Source organism: Halichoeres trimaculatus, unplaced genomic scaffold (genome assembly GCF_033239565.1).
Source record: "Halichoeres trimaculatus isolate MK-OKI-2021-1 unplaced genomic scaffold, fHalTri1.1 fHalTri1_scaffold_5, whole genome shotgun sequence".
Lineage (NCBI taxonomy): Eukaryota > Metazoa > Chordata > Actinopteri > Labriformes > Labridae > Halichoeres > Halichoeres trimaculatus.
This window is the reverse complement of record NW_027437183.1, coordinates 37,524,604-37,552,596: the sequence shown is the minus strand read 5'-3', so window position 1 is coordinate 37,552,596 and position 27,993 is coordinate 37,524,604. Positions and strand designations below refer to the sequence as shown.

Here is a 27,993-nt window from a genome sequence, read left to right as displayed (position 1 = left end):
CAGTGGCATTACCTGGAGGTATATTCTCTGAGGCTGGCTACTGCCCAGGTGGAGGTGCATCAGGAATAAAAGCATCTTTGTAAACACACAGCAGGAAAGTTCAGCCTCTCGCTGCTTGTTCGAGGCGAACAGCGTCATAATTCCCACCACCTTCACCCGCTCGCAGTGTGTTGAAGAGGCTCATTGTCAGGCAGCAGTGGTGTAGCTTTAAGAAGGAGGTGGGCAGCGCTCCGATGACGCAGGAATAATCCTGAAAAGATGCTTCAAAACTCCAGGCCAGAGCCAGCGTGTGTGCTGCTGCTGGCGGAGCTGGACAGATCGATCCCGACACGGTCCAGAGAGGAGGGAAGGCTGCGAGCAGGTCCAGTAGAAGTCTGCCTGCAGGATCAGACAGACACACACACACACAGGGACAGACCCGCTCCTGAACGCACGCACACACACACACACACACACTCACACATACATACACACACATTCAGAGAGAGAGAGAGAGAGAGGGGGAGAGAGAGAGATTTAATCCGTGTCCCCGCGGAGTGTGTGTTCAGAGCTGAATGCGCTGCAGAGTGGAGCCAACTCCGGGAAAGAAACCTCCGAACGCCGGACTCCCAGCGGCACCATGCCGTGTGTCAGCGCGCTCTGCGTCTACTTTCTGCTGCTCCTCAACCCGGTCCTGTCCCAAACACCCACCGAGGACGTAGAGGTCCTGGTCTTCCTGCCTCAGAATAACTCCTACCTTTTTTCTCACGCACGGGTCGCGCCGGCGATCCTTTACGCGCAGCAGAGACTGGAGGCGGATGGGGGACCGTACTCCGGATTCCACTTCAACATCCAGTTTGAGAACTCGGACTGTGTCAATGATGCTCTCTATAACCTGGTGGACCGCTCGTGCGGGCTGAAGCCGGACCTGATCCTGGGTCCGGTGTGTGAGTACGAGGCGGCCGCGGTGGTGAGGCTGGCGTCCCACTGGAACATCCCAGTGATTTCAGCAGGTGCCCTGGCCGCCGGCTTCAGCCTGAAGACCTCCGAGTACTCCCACCTGACCCGCATCGCCCCGTCCTACGTGAAGATGGCAGAGACCTTCAGCGCGATGTTCGAGCACTTCACCTGGAGGAGCGCGCTGCTGGTCTTCGAGGACGACAAGGAGGAGCGCAACTGCTACTTCACCCTGGAGGGGGTCTACCACCTGATGGTGGACTTTCACATCAAGAGCTACGCCTTCTCCAGAGAGGACCGGCTGGACACGGAGGACATCCTGCAGAATATCGAGGAGACGGAAGGTAAGAGGTTTTATCTCCTCATTATCCGAGTCATCTTCTCAGAGTCATCTATAAGCTCAGAGTCATCTATACTTTTAGATTAAGCTCAGAGTCATCTTCACCCTCAGAATGAGATTAGAGTTAACTATAAACTCAGAGTCATCTATAAACTCAGTATCTATAATCTTAGAGGTATCTATACCCTCAGAGTCATCTGTACCCTCAGAGTCATCCATATCCTCAGAGCGAGCTTATAGTGATCTATAACCATGAGTCATCTCATCTATAGCCTCAGAGTCATCTATACTTTTAGATTAAACTCAGAGTCATCTTCGCCCCCAGAGTGAGATTAGAGTTATCTATAAACTCAGAGTCATCTATAAACTCAGTATCTATAATCTTAGAGGTATCTTTACCCTTAGAGTCTTCTATAAGCTCAGAGTCATCTATACCTTCAGAGTCATTTAAGCCCTCAGAGTCATCTATAAACTCAGTATCTATAATCTTAGAAGTATCTATACCCTAGGAGTCATCTTTACCCACAGAGTCATCCATATCCTCAGAGCGAGTTTAGAGTGATCTATAACCATGAGTCATCTCATCTATAACCTCAGAGTCATCTATACTTATAGATTAAGCTCAGAGTCATCTTCACCCACAGAGTAAGACTAGAGTTATCTATACCCTCAGAGTCATCTATTAGCTCACAGTGATCTATACCTTCAGAGTCATTTAAACCCTCAGAGTCATCGATAAACTCAGTAATCTATAATCATAGAGGTGTCTATACCCTTAGAGTCATCTATACCCTCAGTCATTTAAACCCTTAGAGTCATCTATAAACTCAGTAATCTATAATCTTAGAGGTATCTATACCCTCAGAGTCATAGTTACCTTCAGAGTGAGCTTCAAGTTATCCATACCCTCAGAGTCATCTATAAGCTCAGTCATTAAGCTATAGGCCTAAGGGTCATATATACCCCTCAGAATCATATATTCCTCCTGAGTTATCTTTACCCTCAGAGTAAGGTCAGAGTCATTTATACTTTCAGAGTCATATACACCCTTGGAGTTATCTATAACCTTAGAGTGAGCTCTGAGTCATCTATATCCAAGAGTCATATATACCCTCGGGGTCATCTATAAGGTCACTCATCTATGAGGTCAGCACCATCTATGAATTTAGAGTTACTGTATGTGTACCTTCAGAGTTAGCTATATCCTCAGAGTCATTTCTGAGCTCATGAACCTGTATCTTCAGAGTATGCTGATGAAGCTGTGCCAGGTCATGTCAGTGGAAACTGCAAGGAGCACAGGTTTCAGGAGCAACTTGCTGTGATTGGATGGTATCTGAAACATTTCCTGGACTCAGAGTTTAGAAACCTGTCACTGTGATTCTCTGTGATGGATTCATCTGACTAACACTCCATGTTTAGTCTGCTGAGTCCAGTAAAAGGTGAAACATGCTCACACATTCCTCAGCCTCTATCCATTGTGCTGTTGTCAGACAGAGACAAACAGAAAATCCTCACTGATAATTTCAGGTTTACATTTTTCCATGAATGTCTCGGGGACCCAGGTCCAGTCTAAATAAACCCGGCTCCATGTCTGTGGTTCTCGTGCTAAAGCTGAGCACGCTAATCCAGAGAGTGTGGAGCCCCTCAGCAGCTCTGTGTAACACACACTGCTGTGTTTAATAACTGATAACAGCACCTGGATCAGGTCCCTGTTAGACCCCACAGAGCAGCAAACAGCACATGGATCAGGTCCCTGTTAGACCCCACAGAGCAGCAAACAGCACATGGATCAGGTCCCTGTTAGACCCCACAGAGCAGCAAACAGCACATGGATCAGGTCCCTGTTAGACCCCACAGAGCAGCAAACAGCACATGGATCAGGTCCCTGTTAGACCCCACAGAGCAGCAAACAGCACATGGATCAGGTCCCTGTTAGACCCCACAGAGCAGCAAAAAGCACATGGTCACGCTGCAATGACCTGACTTCACCTTCAGTCCCTGAGCACAGAGCAGGGGCGTGCACAGACTTTTTGAAGGGCAGGGGCAGCGAAAAATCAAGGCACATGCAGGGTGTTCTAAACACAGAAGAGGGTTAATGATGGCACACCTTTTTGGTTCTCAAGATGGTAGTTTGATGTGTCTTGTTTCTTAAGAGAGCACATGTTTTTCTACCATTATGCCATAAGGAGGGTGGTTGCCCCCCATGCCCCCCTTGCTCCCCCTCCTGTGCACACCACTGGAAATGAGTCACAGAGCAGAAAGGGATGGGCACCTTTTTCATTTGAAACAATACGGTACCAATGTCCGGTACCTGGCAATCAGTATCGGTGCACAATGGTACCAGTTTTCAGTACTTTTGTGTGTTAATGGGGGAAAAAAATAGTTTAATGATAAAATCTTAAAGTTTTTCAATTTACCGTATTTACTTCTCAGTATAAAAACCTGCAATGCTGTGTTCACGTTCACCATGAAAAATCACCTACTCGTCCACTACCTTACAGTAACAGGGATGTGTTTAGGTACCTCAACATACTGCGGTTTGATTTTACATGAACTGGTACTACAGGAAGAATTCCGTCAGTACCTATAAAAGTACCTGATTCAGTACCCACCCCTAGGAGCATCCCACAGACGCCCCCCAAAGTCCAGCCACGCTTCTGTCCAGGCCTCATGTGTCAGCTGATCGACCAACCCTGTGCTTGGTCTGAGTCTTTATGGAAGTCCTCGCAGAAAGGAGCTCCCAGACCCAGTCTCACACTGACAGACATCAGCCTTGACGTGGATCAGAGCAGGTGATGGAGCTTTAACACCAGCCTCTGTCCTCAGTGGGTGAACGTGGTGAATGGGTGAATGTGACATGATGAGATGACAGAGCTGTAGGAACAGAGTCTATTTACCCATAGTCCTCTCTGAGACAACAACATAGGGCTCATCTCATCCTTCATCCAGGAAATGGGTCTCAGACGCTGGGAACAGGAAGTTTGATAAACACCATCCATCACAGAGCTGTCAGAGGGCGTTGAACCTTGGCTGATAATTGGATTATTCAGCCCAAAGTTCCCCACAGAGTGGAAATTAAGGGAGAGTGTTTCTGAATAGAGGGCTGTGGATGAGGGATCAGCTCAGGGTCTGCGTTGTCTGCGTTGTCTGCGTTGTCTGCAGCGTCTGCAGCGTCTGCGATATCTACGCTGTCTGCAGCGTCTGCAACGTCTGCAGCGTCTGCGGCGTCCTCCCTCTGTTCTGCAGCAGGAGCACACAGTGCATGTGTGATCATTTGTCCTCACTGCACCCTCAGCCTTCATCACTCACACACTCACACACACTCACGCACACACACTTGCATAACGTGCAGCGAGCTGCTGGCACAGAGCTTTGTGTCCGTCTGCAGAAGCACGGAGGAGCCACATGGGTTAGTTTAGCTGGAAACTGTTTGGAAGACTTCTTCACTCCACATGTGGCCCAAAGCGTGATCACAGCTCCCTCAGTCGTATCTCTAAGACCGTCCCTGCGTTAGCCTGCAGTTACCCAGCATGCTTCACACCACAGATGGTGCCGCTCTCTCAGACACTCAGGAGAGAGTTAAAGCTACATTGAGAGAACTTTTTCACCTTGCTCTGTGAGGGTACAGACAAGATGCTGTGTCTATATGTCCGTTAATAGAAAAGCTGAGAGCAGGGAAAACAGACACGTTAGTTTGGAAGATTTGAAGATTTAAACGAAAGCCTTTAAGTATCAGGACCAACCAGTGCCTCTGGATTACCTTTAACCCAGTGTGCACACACACACCGCCTGCAGCGTTGACCCCTGTGTGTGCTGACGCCGTGTCTCATGCATGGTCCATGTTTCTGCAGCTTTACTGTCTGAAGGTGCAGTGTGTTCCTCCTGGTGTGTGTTGTATGTGCAGCAGGTAGGCCGCTCAGTGGATGAGTCACTTCATTAACCAGGGATCATTGGTTTGGTGTGTGTGTGTGTGTGTGTGTGTGTGTGTGTGTGTGTGTGTTTGTGTGTGTGTGTGTGTGTGTGTGTGTGTGTGTGTGTGTGTGTGTGTGTGTGTGTGTGTGTGTGTGTGCATTAAACAGAGACATGCTGAGATGGTGAGCTCTCACACAGGAGTGTAAATATGGAGTGGGATGATCAGTGTGTGGAGCTCTGATCATGTTTGTTTCCATCCTCTGCTCCCAGCTGCTGCTGCTGCTGCTGCTTCCACCTCCTCACATCGGAGCAGGTTCACACTCTGCTTTAATTAGCATAAATTAAACCATCTCATGCTGCAGAGCTGCTTAGTGCACCTGACAGACCGAGGGGATTAGTATGCTCTGCATGGCAGGGGCACCACTATAAAGGCTTAATATAAACCTGCGTGTGTGAGAGGGAGAGGTGAGAGGCAGGGCAGCAGTCGCTGACTTCAGCTCATGATGTGTGTTAGTGTGTGTGTGTATGTTAGTGTGTGTTAGTGTGGAGCTTTCTGTTCAGATCCCGGTTCCTGTGTTTTCATCTCTCCCCTCTCTGAAGGCAGCAGCTTTAAATATTTCAGGGTTGATGTATTTTTCATCCCTCTTTAGCGCTTGCTGTGCGCTCTCAGAGCTCACCGACTGTCCTGCTCTCTGCTGTCACTCAGTCTGTCTCACTCTTGCCCCTTTTTGACTGAGCTGGAGATGGTGCTATATCCAGGCCAGTTCCTGACTGAGCTCTGGTTCTTAGTGCTTCCACAGACAAAGCTCTGGCTCCAGGTGCTCAAAACTCAAGCTTAACAAGCACCAACTCTTTGCTGGGCTAGAGCTAAGCACCAACCACGTCAGAGGCTTGGGGCGGGGCTACAGTGACCAACAATCAGCAGTGAAGGACATTCATTGTTTAAAAGGAAAATCTTGATAAAATATTGAACTGGGGGCAAAATTAAAGTAGCAATGTCTTACCTCTCATAGATCAGGTCAAAACCTTATTATTTTATTTAACAGACTGGATAGCCTTGTGTTATCACCTTATTTACATGAAGGGATGTCATTTCTGTCTCATGTTCGTGTGTTCACATTTCTCCTCTTAGACAAGCACTCCATGTTGCACACTCGTGAAAAATATTGTCACAAATGCCGATGACAAGTAAATCTCAGTCTATTTTTAAGCACTCTAAGCCCCCCCCCCCCCCCCCCCCCCCCCCCCCCCCCCACAACAGCTCCATATGCAATGATGTAATGATGACCTGGCTCTAACTTGGCTCCTTGCTGATGGAAAATCAAAGCAGTTCTGAGGAAGAACAAGATAAGAAACCATTTAAGCACTAGCATCAAAAGGAGCACTTGTGGAAAAAGGGGGTATGGGCAAGTGAGCAGAAGTAACCTGCTCCTACACTAACACTGAAACCTGAAGTAGTGATTCTAACACAGCATGGAGTGACTGTGGGAAACTTGTCCGTCACTTGTCAGTCCTCCAAACACTAAGTCCTCATTAATGGGGTCACATTGTGGTCAAAATGTTGTCATAATGTGGTCATATCATGGTCATAATGTGGCCATGATGTGGTCACAATATGGTCATATCATTATCATAGTGTGGTTATAACGTGGTCATAATGTGTTTATAATATTGTTAGGCACCGCCCTGCTGTTGTGGCTGCCTGCTAAAGCAGCTCTCTCTTCTTTGTCCGTTTCTTGTAATTTTTTCATCTCTTTTTCACCATCTTTGTATTTGGAGTGGGTCATGATTCTGTATGGCTCATTTGTTGGTCATGGACATCAAACTGGTTTTGTCTTCAGCGATATTTTTACTACTTTTCTCCTGTGTTTGTCTGGAGATCCTACATGTAACCATGGCTTCATTGTTTACATGTGAAATCATCTGTTAGCAGCCTGTAGCATGTCAGAGCTAACTGGTGCTGGGCCTGGTGTTTCCAACAAGGTGAGGAGGTGAGGACCACGTGCTGGTTCTCAGGTGTGAGCTTAGAAGTGATGACATGGACCTGTCCTTTCATCCATCGTTATTGGGAACAAAGATCTATCTCCAATAACGATGGACGCGCTAGCTGTGCTAACCCAGCAACAGAGGGAATACCAGAAGGCAGAGTAGCATCATGCTATTCACAGACATGGCTAACGGAGCTAACACCAGACACCAACGCCACATTGGAAGAACTTCGCCTGCTGTGAGCAGACAGGATCCAGGTGAACAGACTGCTGAAGAAGCTCAGTCCTAGACCCTGTGGAGGTGGAGACTGGCTGACTGGACAATGATGGACAAGCTGTCCTCATCTATCCTTGCCTTTTTGAACTTTCTATACACTTTCTTACTTTGGTTTTCTTGATTGCTGCTGTGACTCCTCCTGAATTTCCCCTCAGGGATTAATAAAGTATTTTCTATTCTATTCTATTCTATTCTATTCTATTCTATTCTATTCTATTCTATTCTATTCTATTCTATTCTATTCTATTCAGATGTAGTCATAAATATGGACATAATGTTATCATAATGTGGTCATAATTTGGTCATGAGGTTATCATGTGACAGCCAGTTTCTGTAGAATGAGTCGTTATCTGTCTAAAAGCAGCAGCTCCATCTGAACCTGTCTCTCCATCCTCTCAGCTGTCAGCTGCTGGTTCCTTCCTCCTTCCTCTTCAGAGAGCAGAGCAGCTTTACATGTTTACCTGATGCAGACACAGTCACTGGTCTGAGCCTCTTTGAAGCAGTCTGCTGAATGAGGATCCCCTCAGATCCAGATTCTTTGTAGGCCGACCTATCCTGTCAAGTTTTCCTGCAGAGATATGCCAACCACAGCTGTCAGTTGTTCTAACATTGTAGACTCAGGGTTAAGAGCTCAGATCCGACTTTAACTTTGCCGTGCACAACATTTTAAATATCAGATTCCAGCCTGAGCTGATCATGCCCCTGAACACTAACAGTGCAGTAAACAGGGTGGCCTCTGGAGTACGTGTGGGTCCTGGTTTAAGGTTGGATGGCTGTGCTACATCGTCCACATTCCCTGATCTGCTCCAGCTGATCCAGTCTGTATCATCAGAACTACAGGATGAGCACAGGGCGCCTGCTCGGACATAGCGTGGCACAGTGTGTCTCATTGTTCTGTGGCAGTGTAGTCTGTGGGCGAGTGGACTCTTCAGCCTGACTGACCCATTTGTTATCAGCGTCTTTGTGCTGCCTGCTCTGCTCTGTATGTCAGTGAGTCCATCATCTGCTGCAGTCTGCTCGTATAAACAGGTTACAGACACGTCTGCTGCTCATCTGCAGCTGATTAATGCTCATCACCAGTGACACTGGGCTCCCTCATTGGCTGCTCAGCACTGTTTGGAGGAATGTGTGTTGACGGCTGTCGACATCTCTGCCTGCTTCACAAATGTGGAATTTGGAATTTTTAACTCTCATGCGAGCTCCGTGCACCCTGAGCCTGAACGGATGTTTCTGAGCCTCAACTTCACAAACAGCTTCAGACTCCCTGAAGAACAGGAGTCCTGCTCTGGCTGTTCCTGAAGCATGGAGACTTAAAGGAGGGTAAACATGGAGGCCCCAAGTCTTCGTGTTGTCTGACCCATAACCCCCTGCTGAGCTCACGTTATCCCTGACTTCTCTTGTATAAACTAAGTTCAATGAGAGGTATCTCTCTTCATCTCCAGCCTGGAGGCTCTATACATTTTGGTCTCTACAGTCCCCTCAAATTTTAAATCCACACCATTTACTTGAAAGCAGGAAGTGTTGTTGTATGGCTAGCTCAGAGATCAAGTGTGTCAGGTGATTTTTAAAGAACTGTCTCCACCTGTCAGCCTCCTCTCAGGCTGTCTAAAAGCTGAAATGAAAAGAAGCAGTGGGTTTCCTCCACGTGGTGCTCAGTGTCTCAGTGTCTCAGTGGATCTTTGAGGAGCTGGATGAGCTGGCTCCCTGGAGGGGGAGAGATGAGGAGGATCTCTGTGCTACAGCAAGATCTCAGGGTTTAATCATGACCTCGTCCTCTCCTGTCTGTAATCTCCGAACAGGTCTCCAAAAACACATGGTCAGCTTTGTGTCCCAGGTCTGGCAGAGGCTGCCTGAGGCTGTGCTCATATAAGTGGATTACAGGTAGGCCTGTGGCTCAGACAAACAGCAGGGTGATGTAACAGCTGATTCAGTGACGCTGAGCTAGCCGTGGACACACAAGACACCCTGGGCTCTGCATTCATCACAGCAGCTTCTTTCATCACTCAAACAAAGTGACTGGGATGGAGTCTTCTGGTGTGGATTCAACTGACCTGGAGTTAAATGTAGTGGAGTTGACTGGTATGAAGTCTACTCGCTCGGAGTCAACTGGCCTGAAGTCGACAGGCCTGAAGTTGACTGGTGTGGAGTTGATTGGTCTGGAGTCCACTGGTTAAAGGTTGACTGGCCTGAAGCTGACTTGCCTGAAGCTGACTGGCCTGTAGCTGACCAGCCTGGAGTTGACTGGTGTGGAGTTAACTGGCCTGGAGTCTACCTGCCTGGAGTTAACTGGCCAAAAGTTGACCGGCCCGAAGTTGACCTGCATGGAGAAGACTGGTGTGGAACCCACTGGTCTGAAGTTGACTAGTGTGGAGCCCACTGGTCTGAAGTCGACTGGTGTGGAGTCGACTAGTGTGGAGTCGACTGACCTGGAGTTAAATGTAGTGGAGTTGATTGGCCTGAAGTTTACCAGCCTGAAGTGGACTGGCCCAAAGTCAATGGGCCTGAGGTTGGCTGGTGTGGAGTTGGCTGGCCTGGAGTCTACTCGTCTGAGGTCGACTGGTCTGGAGTCCACTTGTCAAAGGTTGACTGGCCTGAAGCTGACTGGTCTGAAGCTGCCTCACTTGGAGTTGACTGGCCTGGAGTCTACTGGCCTGAAGTTGACTGGCCTGGAGTTGACTGGTCACAAGTTGACTGGCCTGGAGTTGACTGGTCACAAGTTGACTGGCCTGGAGTTGACTGGTCACAAGTTGACTGGCCTGGAGTTGACTGGTCACAAGTTGAGTGGCCTGGAGTCGAGTGGCCTGGAGTCAACAGGCCTGAAGTTGACTGGTGTGGAGTCGACTGGCCTGAAGTTGACTGGCCTGGAGTTGACTGGTCACAAGTTGACTAGCCTGGAGTTGAATGGTCTTAAGTGGACTGGACTGGAGCCTACTGGCCCGGAGTCTAGTGGCCTGGAGTCGAGTGGCCTTCCCAGCACCAGGGTCAGTCAGGGCTTTAGGTGTTGAACAGGCAGGCCAGGTAAACCAGTGGGAGTTAGCAGCTAAGTGAGATGCTGCTGAAAGTCTGATGCTGATTACCCCTCCAGGTAAAACCCAAAGGGACCCACCCTGCCCAGTGTTAGCTTTAATCCAAACTCAGTACATCTTTAGAGATTCTTCTTCAGACCTACAGGGAGTGTTTGCTCTTGGGCTGATCCAATGCAGCCATGTTAGAGCAGAGTTTCATCCCTTCTCCTCTCAGTAATTGTTCCTGTTCTGGGACTTCAGACTTAGTGTCATCCTCATCATTTGGTTTTCCCAAGAAATACCTTTCTGTAAAACCTGGCAAGTCTTTCTTAGCTGATCTGTAGTCCCACCTAAGCGTGAACTCAGCACACATCATTTTCTAAACCAAGTTTATCAGAAACCACAGCAGCACTAAAATCAGACCTCGGCCCAGATCCACATTAATTACACTCAGGGTCTGATCTCCTGAAGGTCTGTGTGTATAAAAACACATGCTAACTTGCAAAGCTGACGTACTAATGGGCGCACAGAAGATTGCGTCTGTCAAATCAGCAAAATATTACACACAATCTTTTTAGTGTGTTTGTATTCATGAACATGCAGAATATATACCGATCATCAGAGTGCACAAAACATTCAAACTTCACTTTTCCTTTACGGCCACTCTGCACTCCCAGTCTCCACAGTGACAGTCGCTAGCTTTATGTGCTTTAGGTGCTTTGTCCTCATTTAAACAGGGTGGTCTATATAACTTTTGCACCTGCTATCCATCGCACATGCAATCATTGTAGATGAGCACACCCACTGAGAGCATGTGCAATTTAGCATTGGTTTTTGGGGATCCAGTGTGAGTTGATGCATTGACTTGATTGGAAACCTATCTGACCTGGTGCCGTGACAGAGCGGAGACGCAGCTGGTGTATTTGACCTGTTAGTTGGTGTAAAACAGTGTCCTAGAGATTTGTTTAAGCTGAGTTTGAGAAACACTGCAAGGAATTCCTGGATCATCCCTGTAGGAACATTTTGATAAATAAATATTTGAATGATGGGTTAATGAAACCACATCCCGCTCCACTAGGCCCCCCTTAGTCCCCCTGAGACCCCCTGAGTCCCTGCAGGAGGACTACTTCTTTGAGACCAGCACAACCTGTTGGTTTCCCCCTGTCACGGCTCCCTGACTGTTGTCATACGGAGGGACTCTGAAGTCACACACTCTGAGCTGGAATACGTCACATGACCTCCTGCTCTTTTTCAGCTGACACTGCACGCCATCCGTCCGTGTACTGACGCTTCTTCCCCCTCCTCCCTTCCTTTCCCCTCATCAGCACGCTGCAGGTTTCTCCACCATTACCGCCACGACATTACAACACGCTACGGGCTGTTAAGGGGGAACGAAGCACCTCTCGTGTGATTGGTCCGTTTCCGATGCTAATCCTCCTGAGACATGCACTCCCATCCAGAGCCTGTATGAAGCCTTTGTGTTTGCAGAGAACTCCCCTTGGACTGCTGCAGAGGTGTAAGGCTGTGACCTGCTCCGACTGAAACTGCAGACAGCACGGTGAAAAACAATAATCTATAGGTTACCCTCAGTCTGACGGTCAGCTTACAGCGTCTGACAGAACCATCCAACAACATGAAAACCTGTTTGGACCAGCTGCCTCACTGAAAACACTACGCTCATTTGCATATGTTCTAGTTTTACAGGTTAACAGCCAACACAGCACACTTTAAACACACTGTGGGCACTCAGCAGGAGCACCATGTGCTGCCTCATTCCTCAGTGCGTCTGTAACTAGCATCAGCGGCCTCGCAAAAAGGCAAATGCAGAAGTTTTGAAATATTGCTGGCTGTAAGCACTGCCCCGTGGAATGGCCTGCAGAGCACACACAGGGCCAGTAGTGTGTGTAGAGCCCAGTGTAATTAAAGGGTGCTATAGTGCTGGCAGGACTGAGGTGAAGTTTGTCCCACTGACTCAAGGGATATTTCAGGAGGTGTGTTTAAGTGACAGAGCTGTGAGGAATGTTCCAGCAACACTCTGAATCTTCCTTATTAACAGGGATGCCGGGCTCACTGTGATTTCAATCGCAGGCCTTGTTTGTGAAGCTGCCAGATTTATTCTGAGTCAGTCAGAGACCAAAGGAAAGTTAGTCTCAGGCTGAGGAGGACAGCTTTACCTGGGAGACTCCTGAAGGACCGTCCAGGACTGCATGTTAGGTGAGAGATAGTAGCAGAACAGGACCCAATCTGTACCCAGTCTGTGCCCAGACTGCATCCTGTCTGCAACCAATCTGAAACCAGTCTGCGTCCAGTCCAAACCCAGTCTGCGTCCAGTCCAAACCCAGTCTGCGTCCAGACTCAACCCAATCTGTACCCAATCTGTACTCAGTCTGCACTGGTCTGCATTCAGCCTGCAACCAATATGAAGACTACAATAAATAACTTGTTGAATGAACGTAATTAAATTGTGTAAAGAATTTCCACCTAATTAAATTGGTTTCATTTATCAAGACCCAAATTTGTTATACCAAATTACTGTTAATATGTTGTATGGACATAAATTATTGCCATTACTATTACTTATTTGAAATGTGTGGGTCAAATTAATCTGTAATCTTGAACCGTGAATAAGGAGGGTACACAGAGGTTATAAGACCTTTCTGTACATTGAGCTGTGTTGTAAGTCGATTTGGACGAAAGCAACGTAGGCTGTCTGTGCACCACAGCAAGAACCAGCTGTGTATCTTGAAACACTTCAGTTTAAAACTGGCCAACAAAGCACAGCGCATCACCACAGTTTGTTTTATTAATGTAAAACAAACTATAAAAACTATTCGATAAGAGGGCTGGGCCATATGGAGCACAGACTGCAGGTCCAGGCCAGTCAAGCACAGACAGCCAGTCCGTGCCTGTCATGTACAGGCATACCATGCCCCCAGAACACCATCACAATGCACATCAGGGTCTCATATGCACCACCTTTTCTCCTTACTCATGGTTCCAATGAGCTGTTACAAACAAAAATTACTTAATTAGTTTGTACCAGTTATATAAACAAAACTTTACAAAGTTGTGTCCATATGCACCCCTGGCAACAGCAAGTGGATTGTTCCCCAGATACCCCAGGGCATCAACTTGCACCCTCCAAGGTGATGCCCACATCATCCAGGTTATCCTCTGGCTCTGCTCTCTGATGAATAGGGCATATTGTACAATACTGCCAAATCTTGTAGTTCAACGATTTTTCACATCATGCTAAAACAACATGATAAATTTTGTTTAACCACTAAACATGAAATAATATAGAAGAAGCTATATGTTTTACTAGTGCTGATTGAAAAAACACCCATGGTGTTTTTTTTTAGTGGTCTGTACACAGTCTGCAGGGTTTTTATCAGTGTAACACACCTACACTGTGCTGCTACGCTCTCTCTTATCTCTGTCTCTCTTCCTGTGTTGAGACACGTGGCTGCCTGACGACAGGGATCAGGCCTGAAACTCTCTCTCTCTCTCTCTGTGTCTATGTATCTGAAACAGTGATGAGAGGAGAAACAGTGGGCTGATGGACAAGGCGTATGTTTGATTTATCAAACCAACAGAGTTCATTCAGTACCAAATACAACATATCCCTGATTATAAGATCCACAAATACTTTGAGGACCAAACTCTGTTGTTAAATTGATTTCAGTGTTTTTTAGAATAGAATCGAATAGAAATAGAAAATACTTTATTTATCCCCAAAAGGGAAATTCAGGAGTCACAGCAGCAATCAATAAAACAAAAGTAAGAAAGTGTATAGAAAGTGCAAAAAGGTCCACAAGAAAATAGATGCTGACAGCTTGTCCACCACTCTCCAGCCCAGCCAGTCTCCACCTCCACAGGGTCCAGGACTGAGCCTCCCCAGCAGTCTGTTCAGTCTCTATCTCCTGGATCCTGTCTGCTCACAGCAGGCGAAGCTCCTCCAATGTGGGGCCGGCGTCCGATGTCAGCTCCATCAGCCACGTCCGTGAACAGCACGATGCCACTCTGCCCTCTGGCAGCCCCTCTGCTGCTGGGTTAGCACGGCTAGCTCGTCCATCCCACCAGAGACAGAAGGACAGGTCCACGTTGTCACCTCCCAAATCACACCTGAGAACCAGCATGTCGTCCTCACCTCCTCCTCCTCATCTTGAGGGAAATCATCAAGCCTTACACTAGTTAGCATTGACATGCTACAGGCTTCTAGCAGCTAATTTCACATGTAAACAATGCAGCCATGGTTATATGTAGGATCTCCAGACAAACACTGGAGAAAAGTAGTAAAAATATCGCTGAAGACACAAAAAGTTTGGTGTCCATGACCAACAATGAACCATACAAAGTAATGATCCACTCCAAATACAAAGATGACGAAAAAGAGATGAAAAAAACTACAAGAAACGGACAAAGAAGAGAGAGCTGCTGCAACAGGCAGCTACTTGGGCAGCGCCTAGCAGCAAAAAAATAAAAACAGATCAAACAGTTTTAGTCAGTGAGATGTTCTGTTCCCTTTATCCTCAGATGTCACAGTCTGAGTCCATGTCCCAGCTCTTGAAGTGATAACTGTCATCCTAGCCATCATCAGCTTGTGTCTCTGCACCATCCCTGTGTCTCTCCATCATTCATCCTCCTGATGCTGTGGTTGTGAGTGACAGCTGGCCTCGCTCATGAGGGGAACACGATGGAAGACATCCAGCAATTTGTATTCTTTGTGATTGGCATGTGGTTTTTTGTTACAAAACACAATCAAGCTTTGTTTCACTGAAGGCTGTGAGCTGCCAGGAGAAATACAGCAGCCACTGTCACACAGGAAGTGACCATTCTTTCAACCAATCAACAGTCTGGGGTGTTGTAGCTCCACCTCCTGGATCAGATCGGTATGTCTGGCACCCCTACAGGAGGGTATCAAAAAGTGGGATGGCTTGTCTCGGTTATTTGGGGTTCTGTCCTGGGATTAGTCAGTGGAAACGCCATAAAATACGTGTCACACTGAGACGAACTGAATTGAACCACTTGGTGGAAAAAGGCTAAAATCTGGGTTATGGTTCTTCGAGCCGTCCTCACTCTGTCTCAATCTTTGATTATTTTATGATTTTGGATCCATGAAGGGGTCTTTTTGCTGGACTGATATCCACTTCCTTGCTAACCCTAACTCTGGCAGCACAAAGCCCCTCGTCTTCAGATGACCTTTGATGAAGACTTCTTGATGAGGGAGGATCACATTTTTCCCTCTTCACTGGCTCACCCATCGTCCCTGTTGATGGAGAGGTTAGCCTTTGAACTTCCCTCCTTTTCATCAGTGGGCTTTCTGGACCGCACAGTAACCTATATCTGACTTTGGCAGATTTGGTGTCCATCAGCCTAAAATCAATCTGCCCCCTTATGTCTCTGTGGGCTTATTGGGACAGCAGAGACTTCATTACCTCATGACCTCTTGTCATCCTCTGATGGGAGAAAAACACAGTCAGTTTTCAGTTCTTGAACTGACCACAGCTCATCTCGAGGCCAGACATCACCATTGTTAGGATCTCACAAGCTCAGCTCCCTTTGATGACAGTCTACGACTTTGATCAAATTTTTATCAAACTTTAATAAAACTTTTCATTGAATGAAACCAATCCTAAAGAGGTTGCATTGCTTACAGTCCTGTGGTTCCTGGTTCACCTGTTGCCAGAACAGGTTGTTGGCTCCACAGGTACACACAGATACCTGTTTGTTGGGTGTGAGAACATGTGAGATGCTGGGGTTTCATTCCTGCATACATCCAACCTGCTGATACAAACACACATTATGAGTTCAGGTCCAGGTTTTGCCCTTGTCCGGAGTCTTTCTCCCTTGAGAGGGTCTTCTTTCCATCCGACAGGAGCCAGCTAGCTGCTGAAGCCTAACCCTGACTCTGCAGAGACTTTTTTTCCATTGCTGTCTCTGCCTCCTCTCCCTGATTAGCCTGTTGATCTCCTGCTGCCTCCTGGACTTGTCTGGCACTGGTAATGCCTTTCCGCTTTCCTTTTGCTCACGTCAAATGCTCCAATCCAATTAGCCAACAATTGCATGAATCCAGAGCAGCTCCAGTGTTGAAGGTTGTTGTTCTGTAAATCAGACTCTGAGGTTGCTGCCTCCTGTTGTCTCTTTTTTGTGGATCCTCCTCAGAAACAGCTGAAAGTGTCACAGTGGGAACCGGGGGTTTGATGTTTCAGATCTGATTCAGAAAGTTGTTGTGTCAGGGTCCAGGAATTTAGAGTCTGAGAACAATCACTTTTAGTTATTCATCAACTTCTGCGGCATCACAAACAACTCTTTTTCAACTCCTTATCATTAAGCTTCCAACAGAACCACTCTCATTTACCCTTAACCCTGAGCAGCCAGTAGGAACGACTCTTAGCATTGAGCTGCCATCAGAAACGACTCAATCAATGCTTCATTACTAAACTGCCATCAGAAAAACTCTAAATCAACTCTTTTTCACCCGGCTGATATCAAAAAACATCTGTTTATCATCTCTTTATCACTGGGCTGCCATCAGAAATGAGTCTTCATTGACTCTTTATCACTGAGCTTCTGTCCGAAAAAATCTTTATAAACTCTTTTTTTATGAGCTGCCATCAAAAAAAAACAAACAAACAAAAAATAACTCATTACTGACTTTTTACACTGAGCTGCTGTTGGAAATGACACTTTACACTGAGCTGCTTTCAGAAACAACTCTTAAAGACTCTTTACATTGAGCTGTCATTACAAACGACTCTTTTTGGCCCCTTACACTGAGCTGCTATCAAAAACAATTTTTTTATGACTTTTTATACTGAGCTGCTTTTGGAAACAACTCTATGATTTTCACACTGAGCTGCTATCAGAAACAACACTTTCACTCTTATCTATCTATATCAGGTCTCTGACTGAGGTCAAAGCAGATCTGCAGCCAGTATGTTGATGCTTCAGTATCTGTTCCATCAGATGCACATGGCACAGATGACTGAACACCAGATTGATGTTCTCAGGTGCTTTTACCCGGCTCAGGTGTTCTGCTGATTACTCAACCTGTTGTTGCCAATCCAGACCTGTACTGCAACTTGACTCCACTGAGCTCCACCTGACTGTAACCTCTGAGTAATTTAGCACACCAAAACAGTTAGCCGTGTCCTCTGCTGCTCTTTGGCACTGCCACATGACCCCGTCTGATCTCACTCAGAGCACTTCATGCATACTCTGGCTGTTGGTTCAACTCCCAGCCAACTGCCTTTACTCTGCTGACATGAGACGGATGTTTACTGATATTTTCCATCAGAAGAGTCAAGCAGAGCCTTCAATGTGAAGATTCAATCAGATCTCTGTAAATAGAATTGAATAGAATAGAATAGAAATACTTTATTTATCCCCGAGGGGAAATTCAGGAGTCACCGCAGCATTTAAGAAAACAAAAGTAAGAAAGTGTATAGAAAGTGCAAAAAGGTCCACAAGAAAATAGATGACGACAGCCCGTCCACCACTCTCCAGCCAGTCTCCACCTCCACAGGGTCCAGGACTGAGCCTCCCCAGCAGTCTGTTCAGTCTCTGTCTCCTGGATCCTGTCTGCTCACAGCAGGCGAAGCTCCTCCAATGTGGCGCTGGCATCCGATGTCAGCTCCGTCAGCCACGTCCGTGAACAGCGAGATGCCACTCTGCCCTCCAGCAGCCCCTCTGCCGCTGGGCTAGCACAGCTAGCTCGTCCATCCCACCAGAGTTAGATCCCACGTTCCCAACAACGATGGATGGAAGGACAGGTCCACGTCGCCACCTCCCAGCTCACACTGGAGAACCAGCACGTCATCCTCACCTCCTCCTCCTCAGCTCGAGGGAAATCATCAAGCCCTACACCAGTTAGCATTGACATGCTACAGGCTGCTAACAGCTAATTTCGCATGTAAACAATGCAGCCATGGTTACATGTAGGATCTCCAGACAAACACATGAGAAAAGTAGTAAAAATATCGCTGAAGTCACAAAAAGTTTGGTGTCCATGACCAACAATGAACCATACAAAGTGATGATCCACTCCAAATACAAAGATGACGAAAAAGAGACGAAAAAAATTACAAAAAAACGGACAAAGAATAGAGAGCTGCTGCAACAGGCTGCTACTTGGGCAGCGCCTAGCAACGAAAACGTAATATCTATAAACGTAAACCCCAAAGTAACCCAGTTATGTGTCAGTGGGAGAGCTCTTCCTTTAGATCATCCACCTGTGCGACACCTGTGTGACAGCAGCCGTGCAGATCCACACATCTGCTCCATCTGCAGCCTCTAATCAGTGACGTGTGCTGGAGAGCCAGGATTACACCCTGCAGACTGTGGTAAATTAACCTCAGAGACCAACCACAGACATGCTGATTACCATTATTTACTTATTTATGACTCACAGGCAGATTGGAGGCACATTAGAAACAGAGTTAAGCCTCCTGACACTCTCTCCAGTGACTCCAGCTAGACCTCGCTTTCCTCTGAACTCTCTGCTGGGTCAGTGCTGACAAAGAGAAACTGAAAGAGAGTCTGATGTTTGGCAAAACGCTAATCTGACTGGCTCTGCAAACAGCAAACAGGCAGGGTTTGTTTGTAACTGCTGACGGTTATCATATGAGTCTCAATCACACATAACCCAACATGAGAGGAGACATTTACAGAAATGGACACTCCCCGCTCCGTGCTGATAGATGACTGTGTTTCTCAGTACCGCCTGACTCTCTCTGCCTCTGTGTTTCTCCTGCAGTGGTGATCATGTGCATGCCTGCTGATAAAATACGGGAGATCATGCTGGCTGCTCACAGACGGCGGCTGACCAATGGAAACCACATGTTCTTCAACGTCGAACTCTTCAACGCCACTTCTTACGGTATGGGTAACATCACATGCTCCTTTGAGCCCTGCTTTCACTGTTTCTTTCTGGACAGTGCCACAACTGGAGACACTCCTCTTCTGCTCTTTCCCTGCTTCTTCACTCCTCCTTCCTCGCTTCTTCTCTCCTTCTTTACTGTAACTCCTCCTCACCTGCTTATTTCCCTCTTTTTCCCTCCCTTTTCACCCAGTTTCACTCCTTCTGAACCCCCCTTCTTCCCTCCTTCTTTACTCTATCTTACATATTCCTCACCTGCTTCCTCCTCCCTTTTTCCTCATTTACTCCATTTTAGTCCTCCTGAACCTGCTTTTTCCCTGCTTCTTCCCTTTTTCCCCTCCTTCCCCCCTTCTTTACTCTTTTTTTCACTCCTCCACACCTGCTTTTCCCTCCTTTATTACCCTTTATTTACTCTATTTTCTCTCCTCCAAGTCTACATTTTCCCTGCTTTTCCCCTGCTTTTTCCCTGCTTTTTCCCTGCTTCTTTCCTCCTTCTTTACTCCATTCTTAGTCCTTCTCTTTGTCTACCATTATTTGCAGTTTCATTGTTTTATGTCAAGTTTCTATTTCTTACCTAGTTGAACTCCTAATTTTCCTACATATTAATATTTTCAGCTTGTTTCACTTCCTTTAGCTTTGGCACATCAAAACAAGAAAAAAAAAGGAAAGGCGTAGTCTTTACAGTCACATATATGGTGCCAAGTTTAATAAGATGAGCTGCTGTAAACACAGAACAGAATGTACAATAATGGGCCTAATGATCTCTCAGGTTAGCAACGGTGAGGAGAATAACAGTAAGAAACAATATAATAATGACAATAAACGTATTTGAAAGTCAAGTATGGTTGCTGAGCAATAAATAGCAGATTAAATATTTAAAATGTTAATCCCCATTAAAAACTGTTCAAATTATTTATGTAATTATTTATTGATATAATATCATTAAATAATGATGCTCAGCTGCCACTACACTAACAGCATGCTCCCTCCTAGCGGCACCATGGGGTGCTCTAAGGAAATGTTACCCCTCTAGCTGAGCTAGTTGAATAAAGCAGCTGGATCTGGGGGGAGGTAAGGTTCCCTGAGTGTTCCTGCAGTCAGAAACCTGTTCATCCTGGTTCAGACAGACTGATGTGTCGCAGTAATGTCTGAATAACTCTCCCTGTCTCTTCACCTCTTGAATCAAACTGCAGGAAACGGCTCGTGGCAAAGAGGAGACAAGTACGACGATGATGCCAGGCAGGCGTACGCCTCTCTGAACACCGTGACCCTGCTCAGGACCGTCAAGCCTGAGTTTGAAAACTTCTCCTTGGAAATGAAAAGGTCCATCAGGAAAGAAGGATACCTGGACTGCAATGACTGTGGGAGTGTAGGTCATTCTGCTCGTCTCATGTCTGAGCCCTCCCCTGTGAGCCCTCCGCTGTGAGCCCTTCACTGTGGGTCCTCCACTGTGGGTCCTCCACTGTGAGCCCAGGCATCCCTTTGACCACAAACACAAGCTTCATAGACTGCTTCATGTCACACATTGACCTCTGACCTCTACATGAACGACTAACAACTAATGATTGTTAGACTTTATTTCAGCCTTTATGACCCACCTTACCAAGGCTGCCAGAGCATTTATGCCTTCACATACTGTATAGTCATCAATACAACCCTCATCCCCCAAACTTTAATTTATCTAAATGGACTCATGTCCAGAAGGACTAAATTAACTGCTGAAGATTACAACAAACCATAAATCAGGAAAATTAGACACTGATTTTTCTGAATAAGAGCAGCCACAGTCTGGATCCTGATGGTTCTGTTGTTTATGATCTGCAAAACATCAGTGGAAGAAAACATCACTCTGCTGAAAACACAAAATAAAAATGATCCACCTTTCCTATCTGGTTTCAAATCTACCACCAATTCAAACTCAACATGCAAATTCTAGCTCTGGCTCTGTTCTGGGCCCTGTTCTGGGCCCTGTTCTGGGCCCTGTTCTGGGCTCTGTTCTGGGTTCTGTTCTGGGTTCTCATATGGGCTCTGTTTGGTCAAAGGACCTGTCTTAAATAGAGCATCCATCATGTTCCATCCATGCGTCAGCAGTTTTAATCTGGCTGACCTTTTTGTGTCTTGTTACAGGTCAACATGTTTGTTGAAGGATTCCATGACGCCATGTTGCTGTACGCCATCGCCCTGCATGAGGCAATGAAGAACGGGCTCAGTAAGAAGAACGGGACCGAGATCACGGCTCACATGTGGAACAGGACCTTTGAAGGTAACTCATAACCTCTCAAAGAAAACCTCAAAGTCTGCGGTCAGTGAACACTGAAGACAATGGTGGCAGAGTTTAAAGTGGAGTTTGATCCAAATCCAGCTCCACCACCTCCCAGCATTCACCTGTAGGCCCCGCCTGCAGGGAGACTTCAGTGGATCAGAATCTGGTGTTAGAGTAGATTCAGTTCACACAGAGTGAAACATATCAGCGTGTGTTTCTGTTGCTTGATGATTCTTGCTGACACTTCATGAAAAAACCATCCATCCAAACCAAATCCAGTCACTCCTAAACCAGAGTATGACCTCAGACCAGTCAAAGGACTTCAGCAGACATGTTGGCCCTCTGAAGAGTACTATCAGGGAGCAGTCTGTGACTCTGCTCAGGTCTGATGGAGATCAGGTTGCTCTGATAGCAGCCTTCAGCTCAGCTTTGGTACTGGGTCTGGGGTTTCTCATCGTCCTCTGGACGGATGTTATAAAAGGATGTATTTTGTGCTTTATTGTTTCTAAAACTAGTTTAAACTGGTTCATGAAGGCTGGCAGCAAGGCTACAGTCAGCGTCACACCAGTCGTAGGATGGAATTCTGGTCCTGACCTGATCTGATCCATTTTCAGGAGTCTCTGTAGAGAAACTTTGTAATGTCTTGTTGTTTTGATGCTGGTGCTTCAGGGATTGCTGGACAGGTTTCCATGGATGCCAATGGTGACAGAAATGGAGATTTCTCTTTGATGGCCATGACCAACGCTGAAGCAGGAACCTACGAGGTGAGAGGGGTTGACTTCACCACTCCTGTAGGGGGTCCAGAGGAGGAAACATCATGGTTGATGTTCTGGAACAATCCTTCAGGATAGTAATTGGTGTGTACCTGTGTCTTTGTTTTCAGGTGGTGGCGAACTACTTTGGTGTGAACGGGACTTTTCAGCTACTGCCTGCCTTCAACCCGGACCATTTCACTTTGAAAGGAAGACATGAAGAGTCCCCAGAGAGCCCCGATAAATCCTGTAAGTGATCCCTGCTGGATGAGGGACCGCCAGTCACATCACAACAAACCTTATCGTAGACGCTCCACTGAAACAGGGACAGGTCCAGACCTGCTTGTGTGAGAACAGGGTTCATGTTCTCATCAGATGCTCTCTGTGTCTCTCTGTCCCTCAGGTGGACTGGGAGTGTCTGCTCTGACTGGGGTCATAGTTGGAGCTGTTCTGGGAACTGCCATGCTGATAGGATTCTACTTTTTCAGGTGACCATCAGAGAAACTTCTCTCAGTGAAACAACCCTCTGACATCCTGCTGTCTTGTTGGGGAAGTGCATACCAAGCCTTTCAGAGGGTCATTTCAGGTCATGGAGGATTCACTGCTCCAGGTGTCAGTGAAGTGTATGAAACCTGGCTGGTAATCTATGAGCTCTGAAGTGAGAGAGGACCATAGATCTAGTGATGAGTGGACTCTCTGGTTTCTGAAGCCCAACAATGGCCGTCAGACTCAACCCGTCAACTTAGCAAGAGACAAAAACATAGAGGTGGAGTTAGACCTGTGAGTCAAGTCAGCATGCCCCTGCTGAACTCTGAACCTCAGTGCCTTCAAACCACACAGAGATGTATCTATGAATTTAGCCTGCCCTGTGTCCAGTCAGAGAGATGGTCTCTTCTGAGCTGCTGTAATAACATACACTGCCCGGCCAAAAAGAAAGTTGCCACCAGAAAAAAGGTCCCAAACTCTAATATTTTGCTGGACCGCCTTTGGCTTTGATTACAGTCTGCATCGTCCCAAGATTTATTTCATCCAGAGTTACATTAACTTTTTACCAAGATCTTTTGATTACCATTGATGATGGAAGAGTCTGACCACTGAGCAAAGCCTTCTCCAGCACATCCCTAAGATTCTTGATGATGTTTCATGCTTCCTGAACCACTCTTTCACAGTTTGAGCCCGATGAATCCTGGCATTGTCATCTTGGAATATGGCCATGCCATCAGGGAAGAGAAAATCCATTGATGGAGTAACCTGGTCATTCAGTATGATCAGGTGGTCAGCTGACCTCATTCTTTGAGCACAGACTGTTGCTGAACCTAGATGTAACCAACTGCAGCAACCCCAGATCATAGCACTGCCCCCACAGGCTTGGACAGTAGGCACTAGGCATGATGGGTGATCACTTCATCTGCCTCTCTTCTTACCCTGATGGACCATCACTCTGGAACCTGGTCAATCTGGACTCATCAGACCACATGACCTTCTTCCATTGCTCCAGAGTCCAACATTTAGGCTTCCTAGCAACTTGAAGCCTTTTTGTTCAGTTAGCCTCACTGATTGCTGACTGACTGACAGTGGTCAGACTCTACCATCATCGATCCAAGATCTGTGAATAATTAATGCAACACTGGATGGAAATAAATCTTGTGACATTGCAGAAGCTTATTGAAACAATGCCACAGCAAATATGTGCCATAATCAAAGCTAAAGACAACCAACCAAATATTACTGTGTGTGATATTTGTTTTTGGTGGCAACGTTTTTTGGCTGGGCAGGATAGTGCTCTTAAGCCCTGTTTCTGCCAGATGGTTCTGTTCAGTTACACAGTGTGTATATCTTGGCATTGCCGTTGACTAGAACCAAGACAGGTCCCCAAATTTCTACCAATCTGAAGGGTATGGATGAGTACACTTTGGTACGGGTTGGATTGGTATGTCTGGGACCCCAACAGAAGGATACCTGGGTGGCTGTGTTAAGGGGCAACATCTCCTGTTTGACAAAATGAAGCCTGTGCAGAAGTTCTAAAAGTTGCTGTTCATCTAGGATCCTCTTAAGGCTGACTACAAAAAGACCTGAAGTCACGTACACACTCGGCCAAAAAAATATATATATTTACAGCCTGGTTCAAGCGCAGCTTGGGTCTGAAACGCTGATTTCGCTATCAGCACACACAGTACAAAGGGTGAATTTTTTCTAACTCAGTGGTTTAGAAGATATTAGGATTGTTTGATTGTCCAATGCAACACAACACACAGCTCAGGTCACGTGACTAACAAGTGCTCTGTAGCTGCTCTAAAGGAAAATCAGCCAGCGTCAAAGCCATTGTGGCTGCGTCCGGGGAGTAGCATCATTTCACCGTTTTAGGAGCAGACGGGTGACATCGGGGAGTCAACGTCCATGTTTTATACAATCTATGGGTGCCACACGTACCGATCAGACTCCAGAAGGTGGAGGTAGAAACACTGCAGTCCGCTGATTGGTGAAAAGAATGGTCACTTCCTGTGTGACAGCGGCTGCTGAATTTGTCCTAGCGGCACACAGCCTTCTCTGAATAGAGCTTGATTGTTCTTTCTAACAAAGAGCCACATACCAATCACGAAGAAGACGAAGTGCTGCATGTCTTCCATCGTTGCTCTTTGTTTACTGTGTTGCGTTTTTCTTCTTCATTGGATTTATTAGGATGGTACACTATGTCGTGCTGCTATGCCTTCAGGCTATCACGTAGCTAACGGGGCTATCATCATCCAGCTACCAAGAAGGGCATGGTTGGATGTTGAAACGTAAACAAGATCAGGCTTTACTGATCCAACTCGTACCAGACCGTACTGATCCAAACCGGACCATTTGTTGGAAACAGGGCTTGACAAGAGGGGGCTCCTTTTAGTCACCTCTTGCTTTTGGCGCCACCCTCAGGTGGACATTTAGCTTGTTGCACGTTCATATTTATGGCTCTATGCTGTAAATTCAATAACTACAGGAAATACTTTGAACTGTAGAATCTGCTGCAAAATGCCCAAGTGACTGATACATAAAGACCAGTAATCACAGATTATACAGAGTTAAACACAAACAACAAGCTTCAAACAACATCACCTAAAATATTGTTTACCCCTCTGCAGGAAAAACTACAGGATCACCATTGAGCGCCGCACACACACAGAAGAATGTGACACTGGGAAGCACCGTCAGCTACGGGAGGACTCCATCAGGTCGAACCTTTCAGCAGCGTAACCGCCAACAGCCAGCGTCTCTTCACAGAGAAACACACACACCTGAATGTGACCAAAGACTGTGGTTCTCAGTGGAACCATCCTGTTCCAGCTACACACCTTGTGTCTGTATCCTCTCATTGTAACTCAGGACAGTTGTGACAGTCGCAGAGCACCACTCAGATTCTCCTCCCTCAAGTTTATGATTGTATGCTGTGAGTGTGTAGAGCTTAGGCCTTCATATCCTTTCAGTTTCACCTGCTCAACCCACAGCTCTCCCAGGGACTGTGAGGTCTCAGAGCAGACCCTGAGCTCACGTCACAGCCACAAGCACAAGCTCCAGTAAACTGGTCTGCTTTTCTTCAGGTTGATCCGACTCCCCAGGTTCTTAATAAACCTGGATCTAACCTAGAGACAAACGTCTGATCTATAAGCTACTGATACGACAGGGATGGTGGGGGTCTTTATAGTGGGCCTGTATGAGGTTCTTATCAACAGTCTGTATGCCCCCTGCTGGAGACGATGATGAAGCCACCCTCTGCTCAGCTCAGACTCAGAGTACTGCATTCAGAGTTGACTCAGTTTGACACAAAAAGCAGATCAACCCCTAACCCTAGCTTAGATTGACCCATCAGCTGGACCCATCCAGGAGGGTTTTTTCAAAATGTGCCTCAAAAGAGCAGAAGCATCTTTATTTATATCACAGCAGCTGCAGGAAGCAGGAAGACACTGCAGCAGCTGAACTAGGATGTAATGACAGGGACCAACCAGCAGGTGATGGGACTGATACTATCAGCCCATTGTTCAGTCAGTTTAAGGATTGTGCACGGGGAATAGGCCGGTTCAGGCCATGTCCACAGGTAGCCCGGTATCTAGGGAACTACATATATTTTTTTATGTTTAGTCCTGTCGTCCACACCAAACCACAATTTAATGTCACTAAAAACAATGTTTCCTGAAAACTCTGGTCAAAGTAGGGATTTTGGAAAACGTGTAAAACACTGCCACCTATTGGTTTGGCATGCTCTGAGCCGCTCTTTCAGGCAAATTTGCCCAGAGCGTGTGGACAAAGTATTTTTGATAATGAATTAGTTGGGAAATCTGTTTTTGTAAAAACCTGGCTATGTGTGGACAAGGCCTTAGAGTTTAACTGCTAAAAGTTCCGTTTGTTTCTGTCTGATATGCACAGAAAGACAGGATCTGTGTCTCTGGAACAACATCCTGACAAAGAGACATGATCTCAAAGAGGGCTGATTTGATATCAGAGACACTGTTGAACCCATAATGATCCTTCGGTTAATGAAAACACGCACCAGTCCTCCAGCCTGTGTCTCCGAACAGGTCCGTCTGTTAAAGGACTCTGACTGTTCAAAGAGCCTCATACAGTTCTCCTTAAAGTACCCAGACTATCCATTTAAGCTGCTGAGAAGAACAAGAGCAGCTTCCATACACACCTGACTCCTAACTCAGCACTTTGCTCCACACTGACAAACACTGGGCCACTCCTCCTCCTCCTCTTCCTCATCCTCATCATCAGAGTCCATCTTTTTATCTTTTGTCTATTTAAATGTTTCCTGCTTCTTGCGGGAAGTCTCTGGCTCCACTTTCTGACACAGCACACCTTAAAGACAGGGTTCTGTCATTGGTTTATATAAATGTCTATAAGCTAAAGCATTGGTTTTATAGAAGTCAATAAGCTCATGTTTAGACTGCCATTGGTTTATATAAATGTCTATGAGCTAAAGTCATTGGTTTATATAAATGTCTATGAGCTAAAGTCATTGGTTTATATAGATGTCCACAAAGTAACGTCATTGGTTTATATAGATGTCTTTAAGCTAAAGTTTAAACTGTTATTCTCATCGCTCTCTAGAATCAGCTGGGGTCAGATCATGGATGTTTCTCTGACATCTCTGTGGCTGTGGTCTTAGGAGTGGTGAAGCTCATGTTTGAGCCCTCATGGAGCTCTAATTGAGCAGCTACATGTCTGTGCTCATGTCTCTCTGCTCCTCGACCAGTTCAGATGTAAAACGCTCTGTGTGAGGTGTCCCTGCTCAGAAAGTGGAGCTGCTGTCATCATTAGATGTGATATTTCTCATAGAAAGTACTTTCCCTGTCAGAGGCTTTCCATATGTCACATTAGCAAACTTTATTTTATTGTGATTATTTTTGCTAACTCTTTGTCGTTTGGGTTGTGTTATTCATGCAGGTTTTGAAGACAAGGTTTTTATAGAGACAAAATAAATACAGTGAACTTGTTAAAGAACCTCCCTGGTGTGTGTTTGTGTGTGTGGCAGAGTAAATGCTCTTTCAGGAAACCTTATAACAAATATCCATCTCCTCTGAAGAGATATGCTAAAAATATGTTAATAACACAAAACTCAAGAAAAAGAACCAGAACTCTAGAAATGAAGAGAAAGAGATAGAATA

General features: G+C 46.3%; 2 protein-coding genes across 2 annotated transcripts in view; both read left to right on the top strand.

Moving 5' to 3' along the window:
• Positions 1-27,993, top strand: part of LOC141790791 (E3 ubiquitin-protein ligase DTX3L) — a 175,635-nt gene that overhangs the window by 95,494 nt on the left and 52,148 nt on the right. The gene's annotated exons all lie outside the window — the stretch shown is intronic.
• On the top strand, positions 235-27,807 carry npr3 (natriuretic peptide receptor 3). The gene is made up of 8 exons (XM_074671247.1): positions 235-1,280; positions 19,217-19,339; positions 20,533-20,708; positions 21,467-21,602; positions 22,272-22,366; positions 22,486-22,603; positions 22,758-22,842; positions 25,474-27,807. The coding sequence occupies exons 1-8, from the start codon at positions 620-622 to the stop codon at positions 25,583-25,585; spliced, it is 1,506 nt and encodes a 501-aa protein (XP_074527348.1). The 5' UTR covers positions 235-619; the 3' UTR covers positions 25,586-27,807.

Excerpts from the sequence above, each read along its gene's own strand:
- npr3 (XM_074671247.1), top strand. The coding sequence starts at position 620 with ATGCCGTGTGTCAGCGCGCTCTGCGTCTACTTTCTGCTGCTCCTCAAC. Across the intron at positions 1,281-19,216 it reads GAATATCGAGGAGACGGAAG|TGGTGATCATGTGCATGCCT; the intron begins GTAAGAGGTTTT and ends TTTCTCCTGCAG. Across the intron at positions 19,340-20,532 it reads CTTCAACGCCACTTCTTACG|GAAACGGCTCGTGGCAAAGA; the intron begins GTATGGGTAACA and ends ATCAAACTGCAG.